This window comes from Neophocaena asiaeorientalis, unplaced genomic scaffold (genome assembly GCF_003031525.2).
Source record: "Neophocaena asiaeorientalis asiaeorientalis breed wild unplaced genomic scaffold, Neophocaena_asiaeorientalis_V1.1 scaffold528, whole genome shotgun sequence".
NCBI classification, from domain to species: Eukaryota; Metazoa; Chordata; class Mammalia; order Artiodactyla; family Phocoenidae; genus Neophocaena; species Neophocaena asiaeorientalis.
The window spans coordinates 825,533-844,060 of NW_020173938.1; the positions used below are offsets into that span (position 1 = coordinate 825,533).

An 18,528-nucleotide genomic window follows, 5' to 3' on the forward strand; every position below is an offset into this window, starting at 1 on the left:
CACACACACACACACACACACACACACAGCTCCTGCCTCAGTGCTCAGACCCCCGACCCCTGATTCTGACTCACTGAAATCGACAGACCAGGAATGAACCTCGGAGGAAAGCACAGCTGAAACCATTATCAGAACAAGAACAAACAGATCCTACTCGCCCAGAAAGGCTGCAACAGTATCTCTCGCCCCTACGAGAATGCTCGGTGCCTCCCCCGAGCCCTGAGCACGATGTGGAGTATGTCTGCAGGGTGAGCAGTGCTTGCAGAGCAGCGTCAGAGGCACACAGGCCTGTGCCGGAGCTGGTGGCAGTGGTGCTGACCTGGCACCTCCTACTTCTGCGAGCGAGGAGCTCAGGAAGGAAGGTGGCTGCTGACATCTGCAAGGAGGCCCGAGCCCCGCTGTGCCTGGCAAGGCTGGTCAGAGGGCAGCACGGCTCTCCTGGAACGCGGGTTATCTGTGAACACGTCCCACTTTCTACAGCAATGCCTTCTAAGCTTACTCTACTCTACGAAGAGCAAGCCCTGTCAGGGACCGGGGTCGGGGTGGGACCATTGAGACGGCCCTTACCTCTGTGCAGCCTCTGTCCTTTCTGCAGCTTCAAGCTCTTGCTGGATCCTTGTCAGCTCATTTTTCAAAAACGTGTTTTCTTCAGAGAGCCTATCCAACTTGATTCTGCATGAGAAATTTAAGAAAGGATCAAGAGTGGGAACTCCAGAAGCTGGTCACCCCCACGCACTCCAGCCTTGCAGTGACCCTGCAGCCACACTTCCCCTTCCCTAGATGAGGGCGCAGGACACCACTTCCTTCGCTCTCCTGTATCCCGTGTTAACCTGCTCTGGTTTGCATCTCCCTAGAGATAAGCTATAGAAGACAAAGCTTTCTTAGCTTCTAAAACGGCCACACAATCAACAACTCCCTGGTGTATTCTTGGTTCTTCGTGTTCACGGCTGGCCTGTTCCTGCATCTTATAACCTCCACTGAAATGTGAGTGCGCCCACGGCTGGCACCAGTGCAAGATGCTGGGTGAGTCCTCGTGAGGTCACTGCAAGGAGAGTGGCCACCCCCTCCACCCAGGGGACTCCAGCACAAAGCTGAGGAACACAAGGACTGGGGAGGCCGGATCCCAAGGGAAGAGTGCCGCCATCCTACACCCTGAGGTCAGTACCAGGAGGAGCTTGGGACGATGCCCGTGTCAGTGGACAGAGGGCTACCTGATGCAACATGGAGCCTTCAAGGGGAAAAGCAAGTACCGACAGTGGCTGCCGGGACCAAGTCTGCCCGGAGCCCCCCTGGCTTCCGACGCTCTTAGAGACTCCCTGGGAAGGTAACCCCCCATCGATGTGTGACACACGAGAAACTGACAAGCAAAGATCACGGGGAGGCAGCCTGAAACCCACGCCTGCTGCCCAGAGAGTCTATCCTTAACGCACGTTGGTCTTGCGGACATTTATTCCCCTAAACAGGTCTCTACCTGGCATTAGCTTCTTTTCAATCTAAAAGTACTCAAAGCCACATGACCTCATATGTTTATGTATTATTCTTATAAGGTCAAGCATAAGTATCTCGTTCATGAGCGTAAGTACCACTTCACTTTTCCTCATGAGGAACTAGAGAGAAAAATAAAGACATAGAAGTCAACGGAATTTTAAAAGCAGCAAAGGGTCTCAAGCAGGGGAGTGACACAAATGAGGTCTGTGTTTTGAACTGTCATTCTGGCTCCACGATGGAAAACAAACTGATTCAAGGCAGGCGTGTGTGTGTATGTGGTTGGCAGGGGATCCTGCCTCCAGCTTCGGGGACCTCAGATAAGATGGCAGTTGCTCCACCCCAGCTGCCCACACTCACCAAATAACCAGAGCAGAGCTGATCATCTAGTGTGTGATGTCCTCACAGAAGGTAATGGAAACCTCCAGGGGTCCCCAAACAAAAAAAACCCGGAAGCTGAAACCAAAGCCATGAGCAGTAAGCAACACAAAAATGGGGTGCTGAGGCCAGCACCTACACCAGTGTGGAGAAACGACACCGTGGATACATGCACTGGGCCAGTTCCCTGGAAGAGGTTAAAGTGGTCTCAGAATAAGAGGCTCCCAACTCTTGGCAAAAGCAAAGCACATCCTTTCTGCAGGGAGCACCCTCTACTACAGCTCCCAGGATTCCCAGAGATAAACATCACATAAGCATGAGCTCACAGTCAAAGATCACCACAATATATGTGGAAAAGGACCCCCTATGAGAGTCAGAAGAAGCCAGAACAACAGAATTAGATCCTGTAGGAACCTCAGATACTGGAATTATCAGACACAAACTAAGGATAAATATTATGAAATGTTTACTTAACTAAAAGATAGAAATTTTAAAAGGGACAAGCAACAAGAAGCTGTCAAAAATGATCAGACAGGACTAACTAAATAGAATTTTGGAAAATAAAAAGTCAGTGTCAAAAGAAAAGCTCACTGGCAGAATGTGCCATAGACAGAAAAGAAGTTGGAAGTAATGAAAGAGAGGTTAAGAAATGGAGGAAGAAGGATGCTCAACATCACTAATCATTAGAGAAATGCAAATCAAAACGACAATGAGGTATCAAGAAAAGACCTAACATCATACATCCAGTTGTAGAGGACAGTGAGGGGAGAAGCAATATTTTGCGAATAATGGCTGAGAGTTTTTCATAGGACACAAATCTATACATCCAGTAGACAATGTTTTCTAAGTAGGATAAGTAAAAAGAAAACCACACTTATGTCCTACGACCCAACAATTCCATTCTTATGTACACCAGCAACCAGAACAAAAAATGGGGCTCCCCAAAGCCCCCAAGGGTTGCCACTATCCTGACTTGGAAAAGTGACCCCTGGGGGACTTGTGCTGGGGACACAGATATGTCCAATTCATCAACAATTCTTCCAACTGCACACATGTGTGTATTTTTCTTGTGCGTATAACACTTTAATAAAAAGTTAAAGTAAAAGAATACACACTAAACATACCAAAGAAAACCCACAGAAGATGGAGAAGTTAATAGCAGCCAGAGGATACAACTCAGATCACCATTCTCAGGTTCTAGGGTTCAGTCCCACTGACCCAGACTAATGGCCTTTCCTGTTATTTTGGGGCTTTTGGGCCTTTTATCCACCTCCCCAAGGACCATGAGATGACAGACGATGGAGACCGTGTTGCCCTTGCTACCAGGCGAGTCAGAGGCAGGAGGTAAAGTGAGTCAAAATTCTACAAAGCAAAGGGCTTCAGAGCCTAAGCCCTAGTTAATACATATTTTTGAAGTCAGAATCTTTGGGAATTCCCTGGTGGTCCAGTGATTAAGACTCCATGCTTCCACTGGAGGGGCATGGGTTTGATCCTTGGTCGGGGAACTAAGATCCCTGACTTTTACAAAGTCAGACTCTTTGTAAAACAGCCTGTTCTTTCAGGGCTCACGTGTCTGCACCAACAAGAACCCCTCAGGTAACAGCCATTGTGATGCTGAGCCGTTTGCCCAAATCCAATTTCAAATTCGGGTTCTGAGCAAGAAACCCTGGACGCGAAATCCCAAAAGGATATGGTGCCGGACCTGACCCGCTGCAGCGCCTCCTCCAGCTGGTCCCTCTCCTGGGCCAGCTGCCGCGCGTGGTCCCGCTCCAGCTCCACGGCCCGCTGCAGCCGCTCCCGCAGGCCTCGGACAGCCTCCTGCGACTCCTGGTGCCGCGTCGCCAGCTCGGCCTTCTGACCCTGCAGCACGCCAGCCTCGAGCTTGAAGGCCCGCTCCAGCTCCTTTCTCTCCTCTGCAAAGGCCCTTTTCATCACCTCCATCTCCCTTTCATAGTAATTCACCTGGGAAAAGAAGCGTGAGTGATGTCAGCCAGGGGCCCCTAAACATGATCGGCCTGACGATACAAGGCTGCCCGGCACAGCATCCAAAGAGCGGGGGGCCCGGCCTCAACGAGGTGCTGGGGCCTGTGAAAGGCTCCCCAGGGCCCGTGTGGCTGCCTGCTTCTGTCACGTCCCGTAACCTTCACTGCGGCGTAGGGGGGCAGGCCTGGCAGGCGCAGAAAGGCTGCTGGGGGCCGAGCTGGGCTGGGGGCCTGGCAGCAGCAGCAGCAGGAGGGCAGAGGGGGGACAATGCCTACCGCGAGGCCGCAGTGGCTCTGAACCCCCTGGAGACCTGGCGGGCAAGGCCACAGCAGGAGCCCAGGGGCAGGACCACAAGGAAGAGGTGGCCCTGCCTCGCTGGCAGTGACACCTGACGAGACGTGGGTACCGTCCCTCAACAAACCCCACCACAGTAGGGTCACGGAGCTGGAGGCATGTTCATCCAAGAAGACAGGCCTGGCCAGGGTGGCCCGGGAGGCCCCCACGCAGGGCAGTCCCAGGGTGCTTCAGCTGGAACACAGTTGGGAGCTGTGACTCCCCAGCACAGAGTAAGCAGGGAGGTCTGGCCTCAGTGCAGCCCTCGTGATGCTGGGATACCACAACCCTGCTCCCTCCCATTAGTAGTTATACCTTCTGTCCTGCCTGCTTCCGAAGCGGGTGTGAGGCGGAACATCAATGTCATGCACATTTCCCTGCAAACCTCCGTCCCCCTGAGCGCGCTCACTATGGGGCAGACGTGTGCGCAGAAGCGTCCCAGCAGCAGGAAGCTCCCTGACCCCTCCGGCCTCCCTCAGCCCCCCTGACCTTGGTCTCCAGCTGGATCTCGAGGTCTCTGTAACGTTCCTTCACCTGCTCCAACATTATCTCCGTCTCTATACTCACTGGGACGGAATCACCCACAAACGTGACAATGCCTGCAACAAGAAGACACTTCCGTTTATGTCTTGCCCAGGACGCTGCGGGGTCTGATCCAACCTCCAAGCCAATATCTGGATGAAGCACAGCCTTCCGTGGGCACTTTCCACAAGAGGAATGCAATGCTGGCAGTAAGAGGACGTGGGCCGTGGACCGTCCGTTGCACCGAGTTCTCAAAGCTGGCATCTTTACAAACCAGCATTTCGAGTCTTTGCCAGAACGCAGCTCACTCAAAGGTATGAATGGCGAGGAGGCTCCCTGCCAGATTTGTCAGGCCCTTGAATTCCCTGAAAGATGCCACATGGGGTACATGTCCTGCCCCCTTGACCGTGGCAGGCACACACAGGGATGGGGACAACGGGAAAAAGTGACCACAGCACAGACAGTGCTTTAGGATGAGCCATGACGAAGCTCTGTCTTCAATCTTTATTTCGCCTTCCTCCTTTTCTCAGAGGCCCTCCCTACTTTCTATTACATCACACAAATCATGGGGGTGGGGCTCTTAACAAAAAGTCAGGCAAACTCAGCACTTGTGGAGGCTCTGACAGATTGTAGGAAGAGGGTATGAGCTACACCTGGCCCAGAAGACCCTCCCCACCGGCAACATCACCCGTCCTTACAGCTTGCCCCCAAAGGGCGCCTGTGAACCCACAAGCACGGCCAGCCCTCCTGGGCCCAGCGGCCCCCCATGTTGTGCGTGTTGGGGGGCACACCCAGGGCTTGACTCAGAATGTGTGTGTGACCGCCGCTGCTGGTTCATGGGCCAGAAAGTGAAAGGAGCAGACACACCCTGACCTCTTGCCCAAATTGTTTTCCACGAAAAAGAGTGACAGGCTCAATGACATCCTGAGAGAACTCAGAGTAAGTATCTCAGGAAAGAGAGCATCCCATTGCCCTGACAACTGGAAGCCGCCACCTGGGTCTGGCCAAGTGGCACCCGTCAGGAGTGGCCCCAGCTGGATGCACTGCCGGCCCAGACTCCACAACCCACATGGCCCCCGCCCCCACAACTCTGCTGTCCTGACTGTCCCTCCTCCTTTGAAGGGGCCAACAGAACCTCTATGGTCAGACGAGGGGGGAAAGTGTAAGAGAAAATGCTCCAGCTGGGAGAGCGCTCTGGTTGTATCAGTGCCAACACAAAGCTTGGGGCTGCCTTTGGTGCCACACGTCAGAGGCTTCTGGACACGGCACCCTGGGCACAGACCCCGTCCCTCTGCTCCCTGCATTACAGATCGTGGCTCTCGACAAGGGTCACATGCTCTGTGCAGCTCAGTCCCTTCCAGGGACAGAGGAGGTGACAATAACCCCCTTCCCCATGGCCACACTGGCACCAGACACTCATCTGGGGATCAGATGATACCAGCTCACCAGCCACATGCCAACACCTCCTGGCTGAGGGCAGCAGGGCTGTGGGTCTCGGCAGCCATCAGCTCCACTAATGCAGCTGCAGGTGAGGGGCTCCCTTCGGGCCCAGGTGCACAGAAGACCCCACTCGGTTTCCCTTGGAGGCTCCCACGTTGACTTTCCTGTTTTAAGTAACAGCTTTAGGACAATACAGGAGCCCAATGCTCTCAGGGTTACAGATGAGAGCGACATGTCCTCTGGGGCTGCGTCTGTGTGACATGTGACCACAGAGGTGGTCGGGCTGCTGGGCTGGGGCTGTTGGGCTGGGGCTGTTGTGGTGGTTCCCATGGCAGCAAGGGGCGTGGAGTCTGGAGCACGTGAACCTGTAGTGCCCGCCCCGCCCAGCTGCCAGGGTGGGCGCAAACCCCGTCCTCCTCAAGGACAGCTGTGGCCTCAGAACCTCCAGCCCAGTCTCTAGAAGGAGCCAAGAACATTAACCTCTCGGTGCTTGCAGCCTGTCGAGACCTCCGGGCTGGGAGGCAGAAGCCTAGTTCCCAGGCGCCATGGCCCCGCCCCATCTCAGACCCCTTCCACAGCGGCCCGCCGACCTCGGTCCACAAGGTTTAGCACCTGCCTTGTACGAGCCGTCACAGACCCGAGACTAGCCTGTCCCCTGTCCCCGCAGGCTCCTCTCTCCTCCCCTCCCCCAGAGGACCGTCTGTGTGGAGCATCTCCTTTGATCACCAACTCTGCCCCCCTCCTCGGGACCCAGGAGGCTCCCTGGGACATGCCTGCCCTGAGGTCATGGCAAGGTCCTCATAACCTTCACCACTTGCTTCTACCCAAATGGTAGACCCCTCATCCTCCTCCATCTCCCTTGGGGCTCTGGGGGTCGCACAGAACCCTGGCCTCAGGTAGGCCCCTTCTCCCACACAAGAGGTCAGAAGGGCTTGTGACCACCTGTGCAGCTGGCCAGCCCCACGCACCACCCCCCACCCCGGGAAGGAGCACATGACCCACCACCTCAAAACGCCGGGCTCCTACCTGCCGGGCCGTGTCCCGGGGGCAGCTGGCCGTGCCGACTCGGGGGCAGCTGTGCCCGCAGGCCTTCCAGTGCGGCCTGCAGCTCGTCGTTGCAGTCCTGCAGGTCCTGTGGGCAGAGCCAGACCCTTCCTCCAGCCACTGTGGCCACTGGGCCCAGGAGTCAGCCCCAGCTCAGCAGGGCGGATGGGGCACCGAAGCTGCACCCAGGCACCTAACTGCTCCGTGAGCGACACAAGAGCAGGGGTCATTTCGCGACATCTTATGCCTGGCACCACCTTCCATCACGGGATACAAGGAAGGGACTCAGGGAAAAAAAGTGCAGTGAAAGTGAGAAATGGAGAAAATACAGAGAAACCACAGGTGGTTGGGTAAGCACGCACATAAGGGGAAGAGGACACTTGGGGGCGTGAAGGCTTAAGAGGAAGAGTCTCTGGGAATTCCCTGGCGGTCCAGCGGTTAGGACTCGGCGCTCTCACTGCCGGGGACCGGGTTCGATCTCTGGTCGGGGAACTAAGATCCCGCAAGCTACACAGCGCAGAGGGGAAAAAAAAAAGAGGAAGGGTCTCGTTTGTGACAAGCGTAATTTGTCCACCCACGAATGAAATATACCTGAACAAGCACATTTGGTCACCTGACTTTCAAAAGGCCAGAAAGGGTAGCGTTCACATCTCACCTTCCCAGGTGGCCCCAGAGCCGGCACCGCAGCCACATGGCTTTGGGTCCACGTACTCTTCCCCCCAACCCCAGATGGGCTGTGGCCGCCCCACCTGGAGGACAGCATGCGTGATGCAGCTTCCACCCGGCTTCTCCTCCCGGGAAACTGGCTCTGGGGGAAGCCAGACCAGCCAAGGCCATGGCACGCCCTCAAGGCCCCATCTCCCTCCCTGATTTTTTTTTTTTTGGCTGCGCCCCATGGCATGCAGGATCTTAGTTCCCGAACCAGGGACTGAACCCCTGCCCCCTGCATTGGGAGCGCAGAGTCCTAACCACTGGACTGCCAGGGAGGTCCGCTCCTCTCTGATTTTTTAATCTATTTGAGTTTCTTCTCCAGGCAGCTCTTGTCAAATAAAACTCATCTTCCTGAACTCCCCGGTGGCCAGTGCCTGGTTTGTCTCTGCATCCGCCCTTGGAGAAGGAGCCTTTCATCGGCAGTTCTAGGCCGTGTGGGAGAAGGGACAGGCCCTGCAGATCTCAGAAGAAGCACAGAAGCAGAGATTTACTAGGATCACTCCTTCAGAAACTCCTGGGCAAATACACAGTTTCCCCACGGAGGGAGCAGCTCCTTCCTGGGGGAAAGGGCAGGGCTGGGATGTGAGAGCCGTGGGGTAGACCTGCGGGGCGGCAGGTGTGGGCACCCCCGTCCCCTCTACCCCACGATGTCGCCACGCCAGCTACTGAGCATGTCAGGTGTGGTCAGTCTGGATTGAGGTGTGTGTAGCATAAACTCTACACCGATCTTAAACACCAGATTCCCAAAAAGGGATGTAAAACATCTCATTTAAAATGTGTTTATATTGATTATATGTTGAAATAATGACACTGTGGATGTAATACAGGAAATAAAATGTAATTAAAATGATGAATGTCACCTACTTCTTTTTACCTTTCTTAACGTGACTACTGGAAAACTTGAAATTACACATGTGACTGGTGTTTTTACTGACAGTGCTGATCTGGCAGGAAACACTGACAGAATCATTTCTACCCAATGTCCTCCCCCCTCGGTGGTTCTTTCTGCCCCTCAGATGGGTATTTTAAGAGCATATGCATGTCCCACAAATTCAGCAGTGCCAGAAAACAGGTCCTTAGATGCCACGCTGGGCACAGACTTCTCTGCTCTCAGGCACCACTGTTGGTTCTAACCGATGAGGGTGACATGCGCCGTCCTGGGTCCCAGACAGTCTACACAGTGGGTGTCCCAGGGCTGGGAGCCAGGGTGCCTGTTTTCATGTGGGCTGCATGTGAACTTGGGGGTGCCTGTGGATGCCCAGGGTGGTCACAGGGTCACAGGGTCCTGTGCTAGCCAGGAAAGGCAGCAAGTCCACTGCACACGCTGTAGCGCTAAGGCTCTGAGGGCTCTGGACCTGTTGAGGCTTCTCTTCTCGTCAGCGGGAGAAGCGAGCTCAGCAAGGAAGCAGGGGAGGGTGGGATTTCAACAGCAGCTTGGAAAGCATCGAAAGCATCAGAGAGGGAGGTGGAGGCGGCAGACCAGCTGGGGAGCCAGGCCGTGCTGAGTCAGAGGGGCTGACTACCCAGGCACAGGCAGTGGGGGGGACGTCTGTCAGGGCTGGTGTCTCAGTCCATCCGGGCTATTGTAACAAAATTCCACAGATGGAGAGTTTATAAACAACAGAAATTTACTTCTCACAATTCTGGAGGCTAGAAGTCCATGACTGAGGTGCCTGCAGATTCAGTGTCTGGTGGGAGCTTCCCGGTTCATAGACGGCCATCTGTTCCCATGTCCTCACTTGGTGGAAGGGATGGGGGAGCTCTCTGGGGTCTCTTTATAAGGGCACTAATCCCCTTCATGGAGCTCCACCCTCATGACCTAATTGCCTCCCAAAGGCCCCACCTTTGAACACCACCACAACTGAGGGAACAGGATTCAACATACGGATTTATGGGGACACACACATTCAGCATGTAACAGGGTGGAAATGGGTAAAGAGAAAATCTGTATCTGGCACTTCTGACCAAGGACAAGCTACTCCATTATGGTGTCCACCCGAGGGAGCAGTGAAAATATGAAACCAGAGAGAACCCCTAAGGTGGAAGTGATTAACATCTTACACTTCCCCCAACTTTTTTAAATCTTTTTTTTTTTTCGCTGCGCCTCGTGGCATGTATCGTATGTAGTTCCCCAGCCAGGGATGGAACCCATGCCCCCTGCATTGGAAGTGTGGAGTCTTAATCACCAGACCACCAGGGAAGTCCTTACACTCCCCTTTACCAAAGTCAGCCTTGCCCCAGAAAACTGAGGCTGACAGCTGAAAGAAAGAAAGAAAGAAAAAAAAAAAAAAGCTGAGACAGTAGTTGAATAGGAAGGGAACTCGGCAACAAGGGAAAACATAGTTTCTGTGCTAGCAAATATCCTGCTTACAAGCACGGGGAAATGTCAAACAGTGACTTTGGAAAGATGGGTGACACACAGCAGGGAGGTTCAAGGTCGTCTCTACTCTGGAGACTGACGATAAGAAACACCCTAGGCCCGAGGCAGCACCCCCAGGAGGCTGAGCACACGCAGCACGCAGATCTTGGTCTCTAAAAGCCATTCTCTCCAGTTAGGAGCCAGGACTCATTGGAGAAATAGCCGATTCCAGCGCAAGGGCAGGGGAAACATAAGATGAGTCTGGAGCATCTCACTGTGCTGGAAAGTATGGAACAACTTAACAAAACAAAACATGACAGTGACAAGTCGCAAGGTCATGGCTGCCGGCCGGAAGACACTCCCACTGGCCAGATCTCACATGACTTGAGCACCAAAGTAATTCGACATAGTAACGAATTATCAATACAAACCACTGATGAGAATGGTGATTCCTGAGCCCATACCAACCAGATACACAGATAGGTAGACAGGACTTCTCTGCCTGATGGCAGATGCCAAGTGCCAACTGACAGATGTGGAGTGGATGATGGAAAACCATCCTTTTGCAACAACCATTGTGGCAAAGACGGGAGTTGGCAGGAATCACTCACTGATACTAAATCCAGTGAAACTTCTGATGAAGAGCAGGACATCTGCATGGTCTTAACGTGTCACCCCACACTGAGACCAGGTGATCAAAATTAACATCATGTACATTGTGCAGCTGAGAAGGCATAACCTCAATTTAATCCAAAGGAAGTATCACGAGAACACAAAACGAGAACGTTTCTATTGAAAAGAAGGAGAGACTGTATTCTTCAAAAATCTCCACGTGAAGGACAAAGAAAGGCTGTGGGAATGTGCTACAGACAGTGTGCCTCCCCAGATTCATATGTTAAATCCTGATCCCGAGTGTCGAGTGTGATGGTATTTGGAGGTGAGGCTTTTTTTTTCTTTTTTTTTTTTGTGGTACGCGGGCCTCTCACTGTTGTGGCCTCTCCCGTTGTGGAGCACAGGCTCCGGACGCGCAGGCTCAGTGGCCATGGCTCACGGGCCCAGCCGCTCTGCGGCATGTGGGATCTTCCCGAACCGGGGCACGAACCCGTGTCCCCTGCATCGGCAGGCGGACTCTCAACCACTGCGCCACCAGGGAAGCCCCCTGGAGGTGAGGCTTTTGGGAGGAGATCAGGTCAGGAGGATGGAGCCCCATGACGGGGTTTGTGCTCTAATAAAATAGCCCCCAGAGAACTCCCTCGCCCCTTCACAGAAGGACACAGTGAGAAGACAGCCGGCCACCTGCAACCCACAACAGAGGCCTCACCAGACACCGAATCTGTCAGCACCTTGGTCTCAGACCTACCAGCCTCCAGAACAAAGGAACTAAATCTCTGTGGCTTATAAGCTCCCCAGTCTATGGTATCTTTGTTACAGCCACCTGAATGGACTAAGAATGTTCCAGATTAGAGGACATCAGACTCTGGCCCTGGCCCTAGACTGCGTCCTGCACTGGAGGAAGATGCTCTAAAGAAGATTGTTAGGGGAATTCCCTGGCGGTCCAGTGGTTAGGTCTCCGAGCTTCCACTGCTGGGGACCCAGGTTTGATCCCTGGCCAGGGAACTAAGATCCCGCAAGCCAAGCAACACAGCTAAAAACAAAAAAGAACATTGTTAGGTTGACTAACAAAACTGAAACCCAACAAGCAGGTTAAAGGACTGTATTGGTGGAAACTGTGAAGTTACTAAGATACCTAGGAGGTGTTGGGAAGCTGGCTCTCTAGGAAGAAAAGCCCAGCTTTGTGGCTTCTGCAAGCAGGTTAAAGGACTGTATTGGTGGAAACTGTGAAGTTACTAAGATACCTAGGAGGTGTTGGGAAGCTGGCTCTCTAGGAAGAAAAGCCCAGCTTTGTGGCTTCTGCAAGCAGGTTAAAGGACTGTATTGGTGGAAACTGTGAAGTTACTAAGATACCTAGGAGGTGTTGGGAAGCTGGCTCTCTAGGAAGAAAAGCCCAGCTTTGTGGCTTCTGCAAGCAGGTTAAAGGACTGTATTGGTGGAAACTGTGAAGTTACTAAGATACCTAGGAGGTGTTGGGAAGCTGGCTCTCTAGGAAGAAAAGCCCAGCTTTGTAGCTTCTGCACATTTCTTGGTGTAAGTAACTCCCCCATCAAAGGTTTAACAGGAAGCCAGCAAAATTCCTGAACATGTAACATCAACGTTGGCCATCTGAACAGCACTTTGAGGTTGAAGGGTCGGCCTGCTCTCAGGAAGTGCATGGACCAGTTCGGGGTGGAGGGTCGTGATCGCCTGACTCACCTCCGATGTACACGTTCGCGTCCACATGCACACGGTGAAACGTACACAGCCGGTGGACTGGGGCAGAGGCATCCAGGTGTTCCCCAGACTAGTTTCACTTTTGTAACTTCATGTATTAGAAATTACTTTGAAATAAAACGCTTTTTTAATGCTCTGTTAGTTTGAAACAGCCAAAAATATCCCCAAAAATAGAGAGGGCAAATTTCTAAATAAGTAGCTTAGCACTAAAATGTAAAATATTCCTGCTGATATTTGAAAATGTAAAATTTTGAGAACCAAAAGTGAAAGCAGCAGCAGCTGTTAATTGACAGAGTCATGTGAAAAAATGAAGGCAGTTACAGTTGTTTGAAAAAATTCAGGTGCACTAAAGCAATGTATTAATGGATGGTTAGTTACAGGTGCTCAAAGTGACAGAGAAAACACAGCAGGAAAGAGAGTTCCTTTCAGAAAGTCAAGCGGCACATTCCAGCTGCACCACGTCCCCTAACCACAAACCACACACACCACTCGGGCACCCGAGGAGGGTGAGAGCTGACCACACGCAGGCGCACCCGGGATTCAGGATGTGGAGGGCAGGAGGTAAGGGTCACGTCACACTGCAGACCAGCACAGGCTCACCTTTATCCTCTGGTATGGCCAAATCATCGTGTGCAGAAAGACAGTTCTTAACATTAATTGGGAAGGAAATCATTAAGAGGCAAATGGATACTAGACCCCTAACTCCAAACAATAATGTTCTATCTGCTGGAGTCCTCGGTAATCTCGAGAGAGTAATGGGTTATGATCTGTTTCCCCAGCACTGACGTTGTTCACCACCTATGCCCTCTTCTGCATAGCGGCAGTGCCAGCCGAGTGGGCTCACGTTGGTAGATTTGGCCCAGGAAATGCAAACACTCAACCACAGGAGACAAGATGAAGCCCTACATGGTGCCGGGACACACAGAGGGGGACTTAGGACAGGGGCCGTCTCGCCACCTGGGCAGCCCGTGTGGGGCTGGGCACACGTGCTGAGCAGGCAAGTCCCACCCGTCTCCTTTCAGAACACGAGGCCCGGAGGACCCCATTGGTGGAAGGCAGGCCAAGATCAGAGGCTCTGGCCTGCTCTGCTCATACAGGGATGCTCCTATGGGCCCGGGCTGGACCACCCTCCACATGGAGGCCAGAGGGTGCGAGGGCCCACCCGGGTCTGAGCGGACAGGCCCTGACGACCCCGCAGGTAGGGGGCCACATACCCGGCACTTGAGCTTGTACTCCTTCAGGACCTCTGAGAACCGCTCCTCCTGGGTCAGGAGCTCCGTGCTCTGTGGCTCCAGCTGAAAGCCAGATGCAGGCAGGAAAATGAGGGCCAGGACCTGAGGCCAGGTAGTGGGTGTGTTGTCACCCCCAGACGCTGTCCCCGCCAGGCTTATTAGCATCTGCAGGTACAGCTGCCCAACCCTCCTCTTCCTCCCCTCCCCTTGTCTAAAAGGTCTCAGGGCAGAAGGATGTTTGGAATTTATCGAAGGCGGCCATGCTCCCACCTGGAGCCTGGGCTGCCTTCCTGCCTTGGCCACCTGGGAGGCCCCCTGCCTGGACCCTGCACCTCCCCTCCCCTCCTTCTCTGAAGGTGATGGTAAGGGCCAGCTGGGGCGCCTCTAACCTCTCCTCTGTGCCCACTACCACCAAGACCCTGTCACTGGGGTCTGTGCAGAGGGTGCTGACTGCTCCTGGCTTTGTCACTAAAAGGCCAACGTGCAGGGCATCACCCGGGCGTCACCAGCACCCCTGCACTGCATGAAGTGGAGGAAAACACAGGGAAAGTAGCCGTGATAATTTTCTCTCCATTATAGAATTTTAGGAGAAAAAAACCTAAATTCCATCGCCTGTGTATTCTTCGTCAAGACCCTGACGCCCTTTACCCGGCGCCCAGGGGCGCCTCTCTGGAGACTCAGGATCAGCAAGAGGACCCACCTTGTCCTTCAACACAAACTCCAGATCATTCTGCAGCTTCAGGACCAGCTTCTCCGACTCTGCGAGCTTCTCCACGACTTCAGTCATCTCCTTCTGCAGTCGACTGTTTTCCTACAAGACACAGGCCAGCGGTCGGCCGGCTTCGGGGACGGAGGAGGGAGCTGTGTGGAAGGGCTGCCCCCTCCGAGCGAGAGGCAGGGCTCATGAGCAGGGAAGGTGGACCCCACGGAGCCCTTGGGGATACTCCCCCTTTCCCACTGCCTCATCTTCTCCCACCCACCCAAGCTCTCGGGCAACCCTTCCCGAGCCGTCTTCTAAAAAACAAATTGAAAGCTGTACCACGACGGCCCAGGTGTCCACCAGGAGCAAGGCAGTGTCCTCAGACACAGGAACTAAAAAGAAGGCATATGTCCAGCGTGTCCTCCAGGGGGACGGAGGCGAGGGAGGCAGGGCAGGTGCGGACAGAGCCCGCAGCCCCAAGTTAGGGAAGGAGGAGGAAGGGGGGCCGGGGACACCTCACTGGAAGCAAATGCAGGGTGGGCGCCGGTCGTGGGGCGCTCTCCACAGCCCGGAAGACTGCGTCTGCTCCAGGGCTGGGGGCGCAGGCTGATGCTTTTGTCTTTCACTGACCCCACTGGTGCTCTGGTCCCAGGGGTGCAGCAGAGGTGGCTGCAGCCGCTGACCCAGAGGCCCTCGGGTCCCCCATGCTGCTGCCCACACGGCTGGACATGAGGCACCATGTGTCTCCCAGAAAAGCCAGGACCCTTTCTGCTTTGGCTGAGAGATGGGCTCTTTCCATGGCTGCAGGAAATGTTCTTTAGTGTGAAACCCCCAGCACCACGGGGAGGGTTTAATCCTGGACCAGGGAGGTGTGGGTGTGGAGGATGGACCCTTAGGCAACCTCGCCTCCGTCTTTCCGGGTGGGAGGCACCCCTCCGCCCCCCGAACACCCCTACCTTCAGGGTCAGGCTCAGCTTCTGGCGGAGGCTGGCCTCCTCGGCCCGAAGGCGCTGCAGGTCCTCCTCCAGCGCAGCCCTCTGCCGCCGGGCCTGCTCCCAGAACAGCTCACGCTCCACCTCCACCTCGGACCGCAGGAGACTCAGCCTCTCCCTGTACCCCTGCTCCAGGCGTCTGCAAGGCACATGGCACATGGTTCGTCGGGCTCCTGAGGGGCGCCACCTGGGCCTCTCCCTCCCCGGGGTCTCTCGCCGGAGCACTCGGCCACAGCGTCTGGGACTCGTTTGTCCACCCTGGCAGATGAGAGAGCTGCAGATGCTGTGCCATTTAAGGATGCGGGGCCTCCTTAAATCCCTCCTTGGGGCTGGTGGAGGTGACCCCACACAGACAAGGTGAGCCAGTGGGTCCCTTGGCCTCTGGGGTGAGCTAGCGGGTGACCTCTGGGTAGGTCTCTGACGCTCCTCGGCCATTCAACCTCCTCCACATCATCAAAAAATGAATCAATAAATAAAGGCAGCACCAAAGCTTTCAGTGACCAAATGCGCACAGAAGCCAGCTTCTGTCACGAGGACACAGGCATCAGAAAACCAGTACGTGGCAAATCCCAAAGCAGCCAGAGAAAGGTGCAGAGGCCCTTCCCCTCAGACTCTGCCGTGATCTTTTGCAATAACCATTGCTTTGTGGGGTTTTTTTTGGCTGCACCTTGCAGCATGCAGGACTTTAGTTCCCCAACCAGGGCTCGAACCTGTACCCCCTGCAGTGGAAGCACGGAGTCGTAACCACTGGACCGCCAGGGAAGTCCCCGCAACAACCATTTCTATCAGCAGGGAAAACAGTGCTAGATCTTAGCTTTATCGCTAAAACAGCTGCTTAAAAGGATTCTCAGACCCAGTCTATCTAGATTGAAGACGAATGAAACTCTTCAGCAGAGCTTGGCCACGTCAACAATAGAGCATGAGAAACACTGGGCTCGGCCTCCCTCAATCTCACCCCAGAGCCTCGAGGCAGGGGCATGAGGGGAAGGGGGGCAGCCATCACTTAGGGAAAAGGTTTGACGAGTGTGATTAATCTAACAGCCCACAAATCTCGGGGCTAATTTTACAAACACAAATTTGATCATATCCCTCCACTCTTTAAAGGGGAAAAGTGCAGTAAAATACGGCAGAACAGACCCACATCACGGGTGCTCTGTGGCCGTCAGAAAGTATATGCGACACCAACACCATTCTGTAAGTAATCACGTGCATGGAAAAGCGAGGGACTCACAAAAAATGTTAGGAGAGATAACCTCCGTGGATGTGAGACTTTTGCTTTTATTTTTCCTTTTACTTGGTATTTTCTTTCTTTCTAATTATTTATTTATTTATGGCTGCATTGGGTCTTAGTTGCCACACGTGGGCTCTTCGTTGCGGCATGAGGGCTTAGTTGCCCTGTGGCACGTGGAATCTTAGTTCCCCGACTAGGGATCGAACCTGCATCCCCTGCATTAGAAGGCGGATTCTTAACCCCTGGACCACTGGGGAAGTCCCTACTTGTATTTTTTAAGTTTTCTACAGTGAACATGTATCATTTATTACTTTTGTAATAAAAACAACCTAACAAAACCATAAAAACGATTTCTAAAAACGTACCAATGATGCCCCATTGCTCACTGGGCAAAATCCAAACACTCGCGTGACCCTCGAGGCTTCGTGTGTTCCCCCACCAGATTCTTGGACTGAGATACGGCCTTGGAGTCTCTGGTTCTCCGACCCAGAGAGAACTTCGCTGAGTCCCTTCTGGGTGGTTGGGAGAGTCAGGCCGACCGGGCCGAGACCAACGCAAATCAGTTCTCAGCTCCCTGACCGATCGCCTAAAATCGTCCACACTTAAGCTTGTGGGCGCTGGGGTGGGGGGCAGCACAGGGCACAGAGGAAGGACGTGTGCGGGTCAGGCTGCTCCAGAGCAGGGAGCCCCAAGGACCCCACGTCCCCAGGCCTCGCCTCAGGACACAGCCCCACGTCCGCGCACGTCAGGGAGGCAGCAGAGCGCAGCCGCGGTAAAGAGCCACCGGGAGGCGGGTGGCGCCTCAGGAGAGGGGGAAAGCCTTTCGAAAAGGTCAGAAATTCTTTCCTCTGGTTTGTCCACCACCATCCCGGCCAGCTCACCAGGAGTCCGCTCAGGCCACCCGATGGGCGATGCCTGGTGTGCGGTTTTGGGCCCCAGGCTCCCTCCTGCGGAGCCAACAGGCTGCAAAGCCATTCCCTGGTCCTCTCAAAACGTCCACCCGTCTCGCTGATCACAGGCACGGACAGAAGACTCAGCTTGAGTGGGACAGACCCCGACAGATGGAGCAGAGAGTGAGGCCAGCAGAGCACTTTCCCCTGAAGACGCTCGTCACAGGCACTCGGCCAGACGCCACGCTCCCAAGCGAAGGGCAAGACTGCTTCTTAAAATGCACCGTCTTCCCTCAAGGAAGGACGTCAGCAGAGTGCTGGGCTCAGGTGAGACAGCAGGGCCTCAGCTGGCGGCCGCCCGCGTCCACTGCCCACCCTCGGCCGGGGACCCCGGCGGGACCTACCTGACCTTCTCCTCTGCGAGCTGCTCCAGGGCAGAGTGGAGGTCATCCGTCTCCTTCACAAACTCCAGGTGCCTCTGCTCTGCCTTCTCCAGGTCCTGCCTTGCCTTGTCTCGCTCCCTGGCCATCTGCTCCACCTGCCCCCTGCGTGAAGGAGGCGGGGTCAAAGGGGACACCGCTCTGGGCCCAGCAAGCCCGTCTGCAGGAACAAACATGGCTGGGCTAACGGTGCCGCGCAGCGGCCAGCGCTGGGCTCTGACCCTCCTCCTCCCAGGGCCGTTTCTACAGTTACTGTGCCCAGTTTACAGAAGCACATACAGCGACAGGCCAGCTGCCTGGCAAAGGGGTTTCTAGCAGGTTTCTGAACCAGGAGGTCTGAGCCTAGAACGTGCAGCGTGCCACCCCTCCAGATGGCCTCAGGACAGGTAGGAATTTATCTACGCTCCCTCTTGCCTGCAGCTGGGTCTCGGGCCCCAGGGATCCCTAGCATCTAACCTGG

General features: G+C 54.5%; 1 protein-coding gene across 2 annotated transcripts in view; it reads right to left on the bottom strand.

Moving 5' to 3' along the window:
- The window catches only part of NINL (ninein like), a 117,676-nt gene that overhangs the window by 14,934 nt on the left and 84,214 nt on the right, over positions 1–18,528 (bottom strand). For both annotated transcript variants that reach the window (XM_024752688.1, XM_024752687.1), the window contains exons 10-17: positions 18,033–18,173; positions 15,472–15,646; positions 14,516–14,626; positions 13,798–13,878; positions 7,168–7,273; positions 4,669–4,778; positions 3,566–3,825; positions 568–672 (exon numbers count right to left, since the gene is read on the bottom strand). In XM_024752688.1, coding sequence (XP_024608456.1) covers positions 568–672; positions 3,566–3,825; positions 4,669–4,778; positions 7,168–7,273; positions 13,798–13,878; positions 14,516–14,626; positions 15,472–15,646; positions 18,033–18,173 — 1,089 coding nt within the window. The remainder of the gene's footprint in view (positions 1–567; positions 673–3,565; positions 3,826–4,668; positions 4,779–7,167; positions 7,274–13,797; positions 13,879–14,515; positions 14,627–15,471; positions 15,647–18,032; positions 18,174–18,528) is intronic.